Here is a 14668-nt window from a genome sequence, read left to right as displayed (position 1 = left end):
GCTGGAGAAACTTTAATAGATGTTTAGACACATTTAGTTGTTAATCGCATCGAGATTCACTCAGATCGCTTTGTAAAGTATTAAAACATCGACAAGTTTATTTAAAAAGGTGTTTACATCGACATGCTGTACCTGTGAGATAGCCAGTTTATGACAAGGCCTTATCAACATCTGCCAATATGTCAATATTTTGGCACTACGTGGACACATTTGCAGCGTAGACTGAAGTTGGACACTGGGACAATTCTCTCACCGAATCCGCAAGCATTACATGCAACATCAAAATATGGTCATCGTGTTGTGCACGCTTTACTTGGGTGTAGGGGTCTGTTTCAGAAAACACGCAACTGTCTCCACTACGGCCACGATGAGCTTCTCAGAGTCTCCACCCTCCATCGATGATTTGCTCAGTCCCTGTCACATAGGCTGACTGTGGGGGACCCAAGGTGCGTATCAGGTGAATTATTTCACTACTGACAAATTAGCTGCAGCTTTGACTGAACTGATATCTTTGCTATATTAAAAGTTTAAGCTTACATACTGTTCATACCCTCCTCGACTGTCAACATTGCCACATACATGCATGACATTCTTGCTCCAACTCTGCCAGCACTCACCTCATCCGAGGCCAGGTACACACACAGGTGCGCCACCTCTTCAGCTGTACACATTCTGCCAGTTTTCTGTCTTGCCATGAAATCCTTATAGGCCTGTGGAGAGGGGTTACAGTTGTAGCATTCATTATCTTCAATAGCCAGCCATCAAGATTTCTTCTAGTAGAAAGCAAGATAAGATGTGCGTGTTATATGACTCATGCAAGCATTACTGTCAGATTAAGAATGGAGAAAATGACGTCAGAGCCAACGGTACCTGTTCTGGGTCAGGTTGGGCCTGGATCCTACCCCTCAGTGATGGAGTATCCACAGTCCCTGGGGAAATGTAAAAGAGCGGCCCTGACTTTCCTCTGATACCCTCAGTATAACACAATACTGAATACAGATATATCGATAGGTTTTTACTAATTGGGGGATTATGATAACTACATAAGTATAGAGATAGGATTTAATTCAGGTGTCATTAGAAATAATATTTATAAAAAAGACCTTTATGTTTGAAAAAAAAAAAAAAAAACTCATAGCTTATATATCTTTGAAATACACAGTGTCCTCAAACATGACAAGCCCTTCAGGTTTTCTAAAAACATCAATTCAATTTGCTCTCAAGGATGTCTACATACGAGTAACCTTGAGTAATACCTGAGGAAGATTAAAAGGGCAGCTTTTTTTTTTTTTTTTTTAACATTGTGTTTTTAAACCTACCAGGACAAACACAATTACAGCGAATGCCTTGTTCAATGAAATCAGCCGCTATAGATTTGGTGAGCCCAATTACTGCAGCCTTGGAGGTACTATAGACACACCGGTTCACAACACCTGTGTCAAGGAAACACATGTCACTCACACATAGACACACATGCAAAGCAATTATCTAAGATAAGAGGATTACAATGAACATGGTCATACTTCAATGAGTTAATGCCCCTTTAATTGGGCATAACATTTGTTCTACAAACATCTATAGTGACAAGATCTGTGGAATATCCTATACCTTTTATGCTTGATGCAACAGAAGCCATGTTAATAATGTTTCCTGACTTCTTTGCCAACATCTAGAACAACAAAATAAATCAGATAGTTGGCATACAAACAGGTTGTAAAGGCAAAATTAAGATTAAAATTATGTAACAATTTTAGGATTTCATTTTTTTTATGTAACAGAGACTTGACAAATGTGCTATGATCCAAGCTAAAATTCCCCGTAGAGACAGTTTGGTTAGTTTGCAGCTAAAGCTGGATTAGTGATCGGGCAGTCGCCGCCCATCGTGGCACAGGCTCAGAGTAATACAGCTAATCCCAGCAAAAAAAGGATGAGAACAAAATAAAAGCATATGTCACTCAATCTACAACGTCACCTAATTCATTCTCTCAACAACGGGATAAACTGTTGTAAGCGTTTGGTAAACTGGGCAAAGGTCACCTTAGGCAGGAAAGCCTTGCACATGAGATACATGCTCCGGACGTTCACGTTCATTGTGAAGTCCCAGTCAGCCTCCTCACAGTCCAAGATGGAGCCGTGGTGCACAAACCTGTATACCGTAGATAACAAATAAACCCAAAAATAGCTAAAATGGTCTCACACTATTATATAGGACAGTGTTACATACATCATCTATACATATGTCTTAAGATAAAAATGTAAACTACCTAATCTGTCAATCAGAATCAAAACATATACGTAAATTATTGAACCATTCCAATAAATGCTGGTTGAAATGCTGCATTAGCCCTCTCATTTTACTGAGCCTTGAAGGGGGCAATTTACAGAACTTTGCTAAGGAGATTGACAAAAGGTCAAGTGGAGGTTAAACCTTATGTTACAGGGACTTTGGAAATGTAGTTAAACAGCAGATGGATAAATGTGCTAAATGTGGAGACAGCATGTAGGCGGTACAAGTAGAACTGATTTTGTAATTACATTTTTTGCTATGAATTAACTGTATGCTAAGTAGAGTTAATATGTATTACTTCTTCAGTAATTTAGGTCAACATTAAGTATTAAAAGGAATGAAAAGGCACCCAGCAACGTTGAACAGCACATCTACATGGTCATGCTGCTTGGCCAGTGCTTCCACTTGGTCCTTCTTAGTCACATCCACCACCTTGGTCTTGATCCCTGTTGATGGTGAGGAAAAAGGTCCCAATCAGTTATGAGAACATCTGCTGTGCTTTCATAATAATAAAAGCAGATTTTTCTTGTAGCACCCTAACCTAGCCCAAACCCTAACATTTCTGTTATGTTCCCCCACTTTCTTATACTGAGTGACTTGAGTAAATGGTCTGTTGAACCAAAATTGACAAACCAGAGGATCTGCTATAGACATTCACACAATTACACACATTCACACCTGGCTGCTACCTTTCAGCCTCTGGCTTTTCCTGCTGACCACTCAACAGCTCCACAGAGAGCAGCTGGAGGTGAAGTGCTTTGGTTGTGAGCTACCTGAAAGGAGGTGTTGTTTCTTCAAGCCTGGTCCCAGCAGGGATTAGAAGAGACAATTTTCTGAAATAAACCTGATCCTCCAATTAATGGCCTACAAAAAAATCAAATACTATGAGTATGTTTTTTCTGCTAAATAAGTTGTCACGTCGACATTTGATTTAATGGTTAAATAGTTATCAGTTTACTGTTTGCCGACTAAATATAGATAAATAGGGTAGCATCAGTGTATTTTTGGGATCAGTGAGCAGTAATTCATTTGAATAACCAAACTGCAAGCCAAAAACACTTTATAGCCATTGCATTTAAAATATGTCATGCATCATCTTTAGTAAATATTGTCATATTTGTAGGCAAATCCTGCTAAACGGAAACTTTACTCATAAAATTTTAGAACTAAAGTTATTAGTCAATTAGATTAATTGATCGACAGAAAATTAAGTAGATTATCAAAATAGTTTACTAATCAATCAAGTGCATTTTAAAGCAAAAATCAAAAAAAGTAAAATATAAAATATTTACTGACTTTCTTAGTTTTCTATAATAGTAAACTGTATATCGCTGGTGTTTGTACCATTTTATAGACCAAACCATTAACCAAGAAAGTGCATTGTCCAAATGAACTGTATCAAATGTATCTTGTTAAAAGCTACCAAATTACACAGGTCAGTACATGATCGTGATGGAGTTTTGAAAGAACTTGAGAAAAGGGGAAAACCATTTTTGGCTCAGCCGTCTTAGCTGCATCACACTGGTTACCCAGCAGATGGCAGCTGCAGAAATGAATCTTACCAGGAATACTGTCCAGTTCCCTCAGCTTTTCTCCATTGATGTCTGTGGCCATGACCTGTGCTCCCTCCTTAGCGAATGCCTACAGTTGAAAAACTTCAGTCAGTTACAGGTGGTTCCACAATGTCTGTTCATAATTTTTAAGAAATTTGCAGATGAGTGTTCCCTTGTTGAGGAAAAAAAAAGCACATGTGATTATTAATTTTGATTATGAAAAATGAGGGACAGGTAATTTTTTCTACCTATCAAATTTGCCTTGCTGCCTGAAGGGACATGGTCACCCCTCTGACTCCTGACTTGAGGCAATAATTGAAGTCACGGTGCTGACACCAAGATCTTGTTACCAAGTATTTATAGACACAGAATGTCAATTTCTAACCCTGATCCTTCTGATCTCTATCCATTCAACCTCCAGTCAGGTAATAGCTGATGGAGTGACTGCATCATTAACCACAGAGCAGACCACAGCAACAAAGGGCACCTTAAAAGTCTAAATGGAAAATCCTTAATATACACTTTACACCATATGCAACCTTTAATACTATGTGATTTGAACCTAATGATCTGGGACAGTGTAAATAGGCCTCTCTATATCTGGATTCCTCCACACCACACATAACTCCAGTCCCTGTAACATAAGGCAAAGTTTAGCACACTTAAAGACATTACTAGAAGACAATTGAAGTGATTGATGATGACCCAATCTTGACAAGTATGTGTATGAGATTTTCAAGTGTTTTGTTTGCTATCTCTTTGGCGAGAATAATCATCAGAGGTTTGTGCAAGAGGATAGCCTTGAACCGGTGTTTGCATCATCTCAAGAATCACTGTTACAGCACATGCATGTGGAGTGGTTGCATATTGTAAAAATAATTGACAAAAAATCTCCAGTCTTCATGCAAGGTTTTTTTGGCACAGTCATTTGGAAGAAAAAAGGCTTGTTGCAGCATGGCTGGTACAGAAGATATAACGTATCATGAAATGTCAGCAACATTAAAACCTTCCCTTTGCATGCACAAAAAAAAGATTGAACTATGTAATGAAGTAGAAATATATACTGCTTTGAGTTTGTACACAACAAGCTATTAAATACACAATTTTCCTTTGTGATTTGGTATGAAATATATCAGAGAGAAGTACTTATTAAAGCTCATTACTATTGCTGCAGCCCGTCCAATCCCCTGTGCGGCAGCTGACAACACAATCACTTTCCCCTCCAGGCGGCCCATAGTGCTCCTTTCAATGCTGCTTTGATCAAAAACATGAACATGAACAATAACAACAGGTTCATTTTGATGATAAAAGCTCTTTTCTAAAAATGACAAAGTCCTTCTTAGAATTCAATAGATGCTTACAAATGTGATTATGAAGGTTTATTTCAGCTGAATGAAGTGAGAAATGTTCACAAACAATTCATTGATTCAAACACAGGAAGTTATATGTAAAAAAAATTAAATAAGATATCAGGGTTTACATACAAGGACAGTTACATAATGTATGTGAATGAACAACCAAAGCCACTACCACCTTCAGAAAAGTCAAACTTTATATGGTTTGAAAATGGTTTGACAGTAGGCTGCTAGATTCGACGCCTTATAGCTTCAGAGAGAAATCATAAGTGACCACCCATACATCATCATGCAATATGAAACCTCTAATGCAGATTACATATTACCAGATCTTATGAATCTGAATTCATAAGGCAGCTGTCCATAATGACTCTGTATTTCATAGAACAACTGACAGCTGCAAAGTCTTATTTTGCAATAATAAACCTTAAACAGAACAAAACTCCTTGCAACCAGCCAACCCCAAGCTGAACTGACTACACACTGTAGTTTGGAACAGCGCATGTATTTAAGGTCCCACAATTCACGCCTCGTCGGGAAAAAAAAAAACAAGCCCTGGGGTCCAAGGAACTCCCTGTAGACCTCTGAGATAAATTTTGTTGGAGAGACACAGATCAGGGTATAAAACCGAGTGTTCCCAGGAGTCAGCAGCCTCAGTATATGTGAAAAGGAAGAAGTTTTGTAGCACCCTCTTCCTAGAGTTGGCCGTCCGGCCAAATTAAGTAACCGGGGCAAGAAGGGCCTTGGTCGGGGAAGTGACCAAGAACCGAAGGGTCACTCTAACAGAGCCTCGGCGGTCCTCTGCAGAGATGGGAGAACCCGTCGGAAGGACGACCATGTCAGCAGCACTCCATCAATCAGGACTTTACAGTAGAGTGGCTAGTCACGATCCACTTTGAGTAAAAGTTATAGCCTGCTTGAAGTTTTCAAAAGGAGATTTTAAGGACTCTGAGAACATGAGGGAAAAAGATTCTCATGTCTGATGAGACAAAAGTTGAACTCTTTGATCCGAACTCCAAACACTATGTACAGTAAACACCAGGCACCGCTCATCACCTGGCTAATACCATTCTAACGGTGAAGCGTGGTGGTGCTATGGCGGTGCTCTGTTCTCATTCCCCCTGGTCTCTCTCTCTTTCGGTCCCCTTCCCTCCCCCCTTTCTCTCTGCCCCTTACCTCCCCTCCTGTCTCCTCCTCCCTTCCCTTCTGCCCCTTCTGCTCCCTCCCCTCCCTCCCTCCCCTTTCCTTCCCGTCCCCCCTTTCCCCCTCCTCCGTCCACTCTCTCCCCCTCTTCCTCTCTCTCTCTCTAAACCTAGCCGATCGAGGCAGATGGCCGCCCACAATGAGCCAGGTTCTGTTCAAGGTTTCTACCTGTTAAAAGGGAGTTTTTCTTGCCACTATCACCAAGTGGTTGCTCGTGGGGGAATGTTGGGTCTCTGTATAAAATATTGTAAAGAGTACGGTCTACACCTGCTCTATGTAAAAAGTGCCCTGAGATAATTTCTGTTACAATTTGGTGCTAAATAAATAAAACTGACATGATTTGATTTAGAGGCTGTTAGTAGACTGTTGTTTGTGAGCCAGTCAGACTGCACAGGATCCATGCCCAATGATTTAAATTATATTTAAACTTTTTTAACTACTACTTCAAAGAAGCTTTGTAATAAATGTTTTTATTACAACCAAATGAAAGACTTTGTGCTATTGTACTGTGTTCCACGCTGCTCTTCCAAGGGTTAAAAAAAAAATAAAATGCTTGCTTGGAGTTTCTTCAAACTGCAAAAACCATAATTTTAACTATAACTTAAATAATTAACGTCATCTTAAGAAGCTGTTACAAGTGAGAGTTTAAGTTGGTGACTGTTGACCTCAACGGCTATAATGACAAGTGTTGCTGACAAATGTATAAACATTAATTCTGTGAGTTGGTGAAACAATAAAAAAGAAGCCTCATAATATAACTCTACCTTTGGATGGCATGGTTAAATGTGAACATTACTGAGTAATATTAATTATGCTGCTAATATTTTTAAATTCTAATAAGGTTATGCTATAGCTTCAGTTTCTCTAAAGAAAACGAGGAAAGTTCCATTTGAAATTGAATTTTCCCAGACTGACTGGTTTATCTTAACAAAAACTCAATAGTTGCATTATTTGATATGGATGTATTAATGCATGCAGAACATGAATTGCAACATTATAATTTCAAATATTTTCCTCAAATCCTTCAGCCCAAAATGACAGTAAGAGTAAGACTTGTCCACTGCTTAAATCAAAAATAACATCTGAAACATTGTGTGAAAAGGTGTTGTGTTTTTTCTTTAATTTACTCGGGACACTTTTTTCCACGTGGAGTTTGGTTCTCTATTATCTTCTCAGTATTTTTATTTTTTCAACATTAGTAAAGTGACACAATACAAAGACCTACAGTTAAGACAAATTATAATGAAAACCGCAAAACAAGAACAAACAAAAACACAAACAACAACAAAATAAAAAAAGGGAAAGTAAGCAATAGCAATGGTCACAACCAGGTGAGTTTACAACATGTGGATTGTATGTACTTTATTCTGTTATACTGTATCTCCTGTGGTGAAAATGCATTATTTATAAATGGCGAGTCCAAGAGAACAGGCTCATATCCAGTATCTACTGTGTGAAGCCCAGTGAAAGTTCATTATATTGGGAAGTGCTAATCCCCCTTTGTCCACACGTAACTGCAATTTCTCCGAATTAAGTCTGGGGCGCTTACACGTCCATACAAATTTACAAATCATACGATGTAGTGATTTAAAAAACTTCAGTGGGACATATATAAGCTACATCTGCACCGGATATAACAGCCTCAGTAAAACATTAACCTTTATAATGGCAACCCGTCCCAGTAATGATTGTGAAGGCATCACACCCGAATGCACTTATGTAGGACAGATGTAGGACGTGCCTCTGCTGGGAATATTCCTAACCACTGATTTCCCTGTCGATCAAACAGATTAACATTCTTCCAATCAAAGTGATGTGAATATCTGAAGTAAATACGAGGCTTCAGCAGTCCGAGTTACACAAATCAAGTGGATATCTTCCAAAGTTACGGTCATTTTAGCACAGAATTCCCCTTTTGCGTTTCCCCACATTATGTTTCAGTGTGGAGCTTTTTATTTATATCTGTTTTATTAGGTATGTGCAGGTAAAACGAATGCGGTCTAATACAACAGTCCTGCATCAAGATTATAATGCTCATGTTATCATTTATTAACTTATGTTCCCTTTGCTAAAATCGACATTTGTCCATTTTGAAATGATGACCTTCGTAGCTCTTGTAGCTGGTAGTAGGCAGAATCCCAAACCAGCCCCTATCCCCTCCACCTCTGTTTGCCCATTCACGTGGAAGTTCGCCATATTAAGGGCCGTCCCAAACAAGTTATCGAGTGTAAGTGGACTGTGAAATCCTGCATTGGTGCAGGCTCACGATCGTCCTGGCAGGAAGTGCATATGCAACAGGACAAAATGTAAGAGTTCTGTCTTTCCACTTTGTCAAGCATTTTAGATCAAGCACGTGCACCTTTGTTTTCCTCACGCTGACTTTAACAAAATCACAGAATGTGTGATGTTAAACGATAAAACAAAAACGAGGATGTCTTGTTAGAAAAAAAATTATGTCAACGCTTGAGAAGAATGTACTGTTATAATACCAGAACTGTTTTGGGGTGAAGGGTTATTTATTATTTTTATGTGTTTTTATATGTGTTCTTATTATGAGACTAAAAGAAAGCAGCTTATGGTGCTTATTAAACTCAGGTGCTGGTACTAAACAGAGGTGTTATTCTGAAAAGGATGCACCCAAAGATATATGGTTGTCTATATTTGAAAAACGACCCCTTATATGGAAACGGCATGACAATTTGAAAAACTGTCCTTGGGTGCTGTGGAGTGTCTTGTCTTTTTCTACAGACAAGCCGTTAAATGGGGAGAGTCAATCACGTCCAGAGTGAAATGTCCGTACGAGGGAGGCACATACCTGAGGAGTGACGGAGGTCTCCGCCAATAAGAAGATGACCGTGCCGACAATGTTATTTACAATGTTTAAACTTAATATCTGCTGGACCAGGGAGAGAATAGTCCCTCAGACTTTGCGAACTGATGTGAATGCTGTGTGCTCGTCAGGGATGCATAGTCTGGTCCAGAGCTCTGGAAGCAACCTCAATCTTTAAGACACTGCTGTATTTTAATAAATAGATGTGAATTTAACCTTTTGCGTCCTGCACACGTCACTAAACGACTGCGCGAGTCCTGATGTTTTGAAGGATGGACTCAACATTTGTTATCTTTTACCACCTCAAGGGGGCGCTAAGGTGTCTGCGGGGGGGGGTGCAATATGTAAAAGTGAAGTGCAATGGCTACAGACGCGCACTTAACTTGCTTGTGGTCAAAGGTAATGGTCCGGCATTACTGGAAAGGGACTGGATCAAGACATTCAAACCATAAACAGACTAGCAACTGAGAGTGTGGAGGATTAATGCTGAAACACCGCTGATAGAGACCCTGTTTTTAATGTCACGCATTAATCCAGAATTAGATGATCATTGTTCTACGAATTACGGAAAGCGGCCGGATAAAATAGTTTTAAAAGTGGGTTTAAATCGTGGGGAATATGTGGGGTTAGCCCCTCAATGTCAAGTCAAGTACCCCGAGTGTGGGAAAACAACAACAATAGGCATTCAACGTGGTTACTACGACACGGGTGAACAGGCAGGTTGCAGATTGTCATTATCACGGGTAAAAGGCCTCACGACTACTGTGCAACTTGTACATATACTGTTCATAGGCTCTAGAGTCAAGTACCAACTTAGAAAAACTCCTTTTGGAAACTCACCCTCTGTTCAGGTCCGACATGGTGAACGTCAAAGAGCAGAGGAGTCCAACATGTGACCCTCTGCCTACACTGCTATTGGCTCCCGATCAGGAAGTGTGCATGACAGCAGACTGTAAATTGAGAAGATGAAAGAGAGAGCAAGACAGTGCGGTGGAAGATTGCGCTCCCCACTTTGTTGTTTGCTGGGAAGACGCTAACTTTTTTTAGTTGAGACGCTGAATCATGTTCTGTCAAATAAATGTATTTTTCTGCAAGAAGGTATATCCCTTTTTAGCGTTGTATTAAGTGTTTAAGCTGCCGTTTCAAATCTCTTAAATTCAGTTTTAGATACTCCTGCTTGATACTATTGCATTGAACTATAAATTACAATAGCCATGCTGTATGCATTGTCTGTGTTGTTTTCTTGTCTTTTCTTTTAGCAACGGCAGCTGCTTAAAACCACTTAAAAACAAGCATCAAGTGATTTTGGTCTTTTCACTCCTTTGGTGTGTGAACTTTCTTGATAATGATAATGAAATCCACCATCTTTGGAAGTTGACCTCTGAGATCTGCACAAAGTTCTCCAAGGGCTCAATTTTATAACTATAACTAAGAGTTAACTGTTTGTGAAAAGAATATTAAAATGGAGCTTAATAATTGGCTGTAAACTGCAAATTATCCAGCATTTGTGATTGGAAAATGCAGTCTTTTTGATACAAGTCTGACAATCATTAATAAGTTGTACAATAAAAGAAAAAAAACTTCTGAGGTGATCTGAGATTTGATTTTCAAAATTTCATTTAATTATTTTGGTCTTTTTGTTATACAAAATGAAGAAAAATAACGAAGAAAAAAAATTAACAGTACATTTACACACACAACATGCAGAGCATATATTTAGGTACACATACTGAAAACATAATAACTGAGGCCGATAATACACCTGAGAGCTAAACCAGCTCCAAAATAATGAATATGCAAAACACAACAAACACAAAAAAAAATCTGTTGATGAAGATCGGGTGACATAATCAAAAGTTCCAGAACAGCTACTAAATGGACGTTGAGATGAGACTTTTTTCCTCTGCTGTTTCCAAGGTCAAGAATTAACTTACAAACTCTTTCTCTAGTTTCCATTCTAAACACAAGTGAGCCACATTATGAATCTAAATCAAAATGTCATTGCTTGTGGTGATTCAGCGTATCCTCTGCATTTTTAAAGTCTCCGTACCAATTATTTTTCCACTGCTGTCCTTCATTTGCATTTTGCTGGTTAAGGTTTATTATACAATCCTGCAATAAATCCTGCCTTCACAATTAAAATGTTCAGTTTGTGTTGCGACTGTTTTAGAGACGCGTTGATTCAGCTTCATGGTCATTTTGGAGGCTGCGGTTTGTGGTGCTGTTGACTTGTACTGTGGGACAGTACGGACAGGTGTTTCTATTATTTTGTCCCCTTCTACATCAGTGAGGTTAAGGTCAATAAATGCAACCTCCAACATTAAAATAAAGTTCTATCGACACCTCTGAAACAATTTAAAAGCCCCGAACATTATAACCTTCATGAAGGTACGATTTATTGTAGGACTGATGTATTAGACTGCCTTAGTTTTAGCTAGGTGTACCTAATAAAATGACTACTGAGTGTTAATTAGTTTCTATCAGGAGAGATGCAAATATTTAATATGACATGAAATTAGAGTACCCTTTTTAATTGTTATTTTCACCCTGCATAGGAATATTTTTATTTTTTATGTTTATTGACTTCCATTGACTTCCATTGCATTTTCTATATAAAGTGCAATTTTCAATAATAAGATTAGGAATAATCTTTTTTTATTTAATTAAAAGCTACTTAACATTACGGGTGCACGGAGCTACTCACACCAGACCAAGGCCAGAATGACCAGAGATAAGTAAAAGCTTGTGGATGTGGCTAATTGGTGACATGTCAGTTTCTGTAGTAAACACTAATGGTAAACACTCACTGAATCGTGAGTCAAATATATGACCTGTTGAAAGACTGCATGTGACTGTTGAATGATAAAATATGCATGAACAATTTTACATTTGCCACAGGCTTGACCAGCCCAGGAGCTGCCCTCGAATGAGGCCAAGTGAGAGTGAGGTCTCCCGTATTGTCCTCTCCACAGACACGGTACGTGGACTGAGAGCCAGGCCGGTACACAGATGAGGGACACACTTCAATCAGTTGACGATAACATGCATAGATGGAATGTTGGTTGTGTCTATACCACATCTAAAAGGCAAACAGGTTCATACCTGTTCCGAACGGCCACAATCAGAGGCAAGGTAAGCAGAGATACGAGGAATCATACGAATGGGAATAACGATGCACACCTCTGGACAATCACATCTTTGCACTCAGAGGTGTGATGTCATCAAGGCGATTTGAGCCTGGCAACGTTACAGATAACAGGAAGCTTCGTTATAAGGGACTGGTATGGAGTTTGAAATACATTGGCATTTACCAGGATGGTCCAACAGAAAGATGCTACTGGTTGTTTGACAAAAATCTCAACCCAAAGCTTGAGACAAATACCATGAGATGCAGTTGACAGTTGACTGGGAAAAGCTAGCCTGTAAACCTTCAGTTAACTTTTTTTTTTTTTTTTTTTTGGCAGACCAGTTTCCTAGAATAAACTTTCACGCTCGTGCCATGGTTAGATTACAGGAAACGCAGGCTAGGAGTGGACCCATGCTAGGGATTAAAAAATCAGAATATCTCGGCCTATTCTTTGTGTCTCTTATGGAGGTGCAAAACAAAATTACTAGGATGCCCCTTTAAGAATCTATGCATTAGCACAGAACCTGCGTTATAAGCGACTGGTAGCAAACCTTTAATGACTTATTGATTGAGAATGGAGGAGAAAATTAAAGCACTTTCCTCCTTAAGGCCATATATCCATTTAATTCAAGACAGTCTGTCAAGACCTTGTGCAAGATTTACATTATAGAACCATTACAGTACATAAACAGTGTTTAAACTACAGTGTTTGTCTTAAGAGAGCTTTTCAGTTTATACATCCAAACAATGGATCAAAGGTAATTTGCTGAATCCCGGAACCGTTTGTTCCTGAGAGTAAAACATGAGGAAGAGGGTCTGTTCAGACATAGGACACATATACATAGATAGGATATATAAGTATGTTTGAGTCTTTTGCATACTTGAAGCATTATAAATACCTGAACTGTATGAGTTAATAATGTATCTGTATTACACACAACAGAGAGGTATAAAAATTATTGCCTGCGGGTGGTTTTACGGGTTATAATTTCAGCTACCAGCCATGACCTCTTTGGCTGTGAAAGGCCACTTGAAGTGTTTACATCTGAAAGTTTGACTTCCTGCTGTTACTTTCCTTTCCTATAGGTGGCGCAGGCTGTCATGAGTAGAATAAGTCTGACCAAACAGTTCCCCCTTGTGGGGAATATAAACAATTTCATGAGATCCTTTGCATCTGGATATCGTGCAGTAAAATGCCGTATATGTAGAATACAAACCAATACAGTTGTATATTTGCATTTATGAATAAAGAGCAGTGGATAAAGGGATATGATACACAGTATATCCTAAATTAACGTCCCTTTGAGTTGTTGGTCAAGAAAATAAGAATTAAAGGACCTAGGACTCTATTGTGAAAAGGGAAAGACCTCAGAAGTCGCCCTTGAATGTAAATGTATAAACATTTAGAACTTTAATCACAATCATCTAATTTTGAAAAAAAAAGGGTTCGGCAGCAAAGACACAGCTGTGGTGCTGTTGGAAATGGGTTTGGTTTTGGAAGAATACGCAATTACTGTGCCCGGTTGGAGCTAGTATCAAACCATTCAAAATGGCCAGTCCCCCATGTCATAGTGACAGTTTACAGAATGGGAAAGAGTCCAGACTGGCCTCTGCCAAATATAAACTGACATAAACTTTGTCTGAAAGGTGCAGACACACAAGGCTGTGAATATACTGTACAGTGTGTATATACTAATGTAGAGGATACTACCCAGTTTTCTGTAGCAGCATGGGGGGCAATTAATGTTTAAATTGTTTATAATTGTGTATAAAAGCATTATAGAATCTGTCTGCGAAGATTCTCAGTCATCCAGGTCATGGTATTCTTCATTGGACTGTGTAAACTACATTGTTCTGCCCAGGCACAAGCAGAACACTGTAGTTTACAAAGTCCAATGCAGCGAGGAATGCACAGACCTGTAGATTGGGGAAACTAAACAACGGCTACATAAGCACATGGCACAACACAGGAGAGCCAGTTCCTCAGGTCGGGACTCAGCAGTCCACCGGCATCTTAGGGACAAAGGAAACTCTTTTCAGGACGGTGATGTACGCATTTTGGCCAGAACAACCCTCAAGGTGTTAGCACCCATCCAGACCTTGACCCATGTGATCCTAACGACTGACGTGATGACTGGGAGGGCCAACGACTCGTTTGACCTCAGAAGTGTTGCAGATCTCAACAGAAGTTAAATAGCTGGAACTCTCCACTAGTTAGGTAGAACTGAAGAAGCCTTTCGGACGAGAGGCGAAACGTCTCAAAGAACTTCAAGCAAGTCCAGTTGCCTTCGCATAGAAATTACACATTATAGA

At 39.2% G+C, this 14668-nt stretch overlaps 1 protein-coding gene across 2 annotated transcripts; it reads right to left on the bottom strand.

Moving 5' to 3' along the window:
- Nucleotides 1-2: 2 nt before the first annotated feature.
- Nucleotides 3-10178, bottom strand: bdh2 (3-hydroxybutyrate dehydrogenase, type 2). Of its 2 annotated transcripts, none has more exons than XM_040146203.1 (10): nucleotides 10069-10178; nucleotides 5004-5091; nucleotides 3850-3928; nucleotides 2637-2733; nucleotides 2038-2146; nucleotides 1609-1669; nucleotides 1320-1433; nucleotides 871-929; nucleotides 618-710; nucleotides 3-430 (listed from the first exon to the last, which is right to left on the bottom strand). In XM_040146203.1, exons 1-10 carry the CDS (start codon nucleotides 10086-10088, stop codon nucleotides 377-379), a joined length of 774 nt encoding a protein of 257 aa, XP_040002137.1. In that variant the 5' UTR covers nucleotides 10089-10178; the 3' UTR covers nucleotides 3-376. The 2 variants fall into 2 exon arrangements, with proteins under 2 accessions (XP_040002137.1, XP_040002136.1); XM_040146202.1 differs by having other exon boundaries at nucleotides 5004-5094; nucleotides 10069-10154.
- Nucleotides 10179-14668: the final 4490 nt, after the last annotated feature.

This window comes from Xiphias gladius, chromosome 15, assembly GCF_016859285.1.
Source record: "Xiphias gladius isolate SHS-SW01 ecotype Sanya breed wild chromosome 15, ASM1685928v1, whole genome shotgun sequence".
In the NCBI taxonomy this organism is placed as follows: Eukaryota; Metazoa; Chordata; class Actinopteri; order Istiophoriformes; family Xiphiidae; genus Xiphias; species Xiphias gladius.
The sequence above is the reverse complement of the archived record's forward strand: the minus strand, read 5'-3'. Positions and strand labels throughout refer to the sequence as shown.

Bases quoted from the DNA above. Each gene is read 5' to 3' on its own strand.
- bdh2 (XM_040146202.1), bottom strand. From the start codon at position 10,088: ATGTCGGACCTGAACAGAGG. The intron at 2,734-3,849 runs GTAAGATTCATT...CACCATCAACAG, and splicing joins GGAACTGGACAGTATTCCTG to GGATCAAGACCAAGGTGGTG. The intron at 1,434-1,608 runs GTATAGGATATT...TCCTTGACACAG, and splicing joins TGTTGCATCAAGCATAAAAG to GTGTTGTGAACCGGTGTGTC.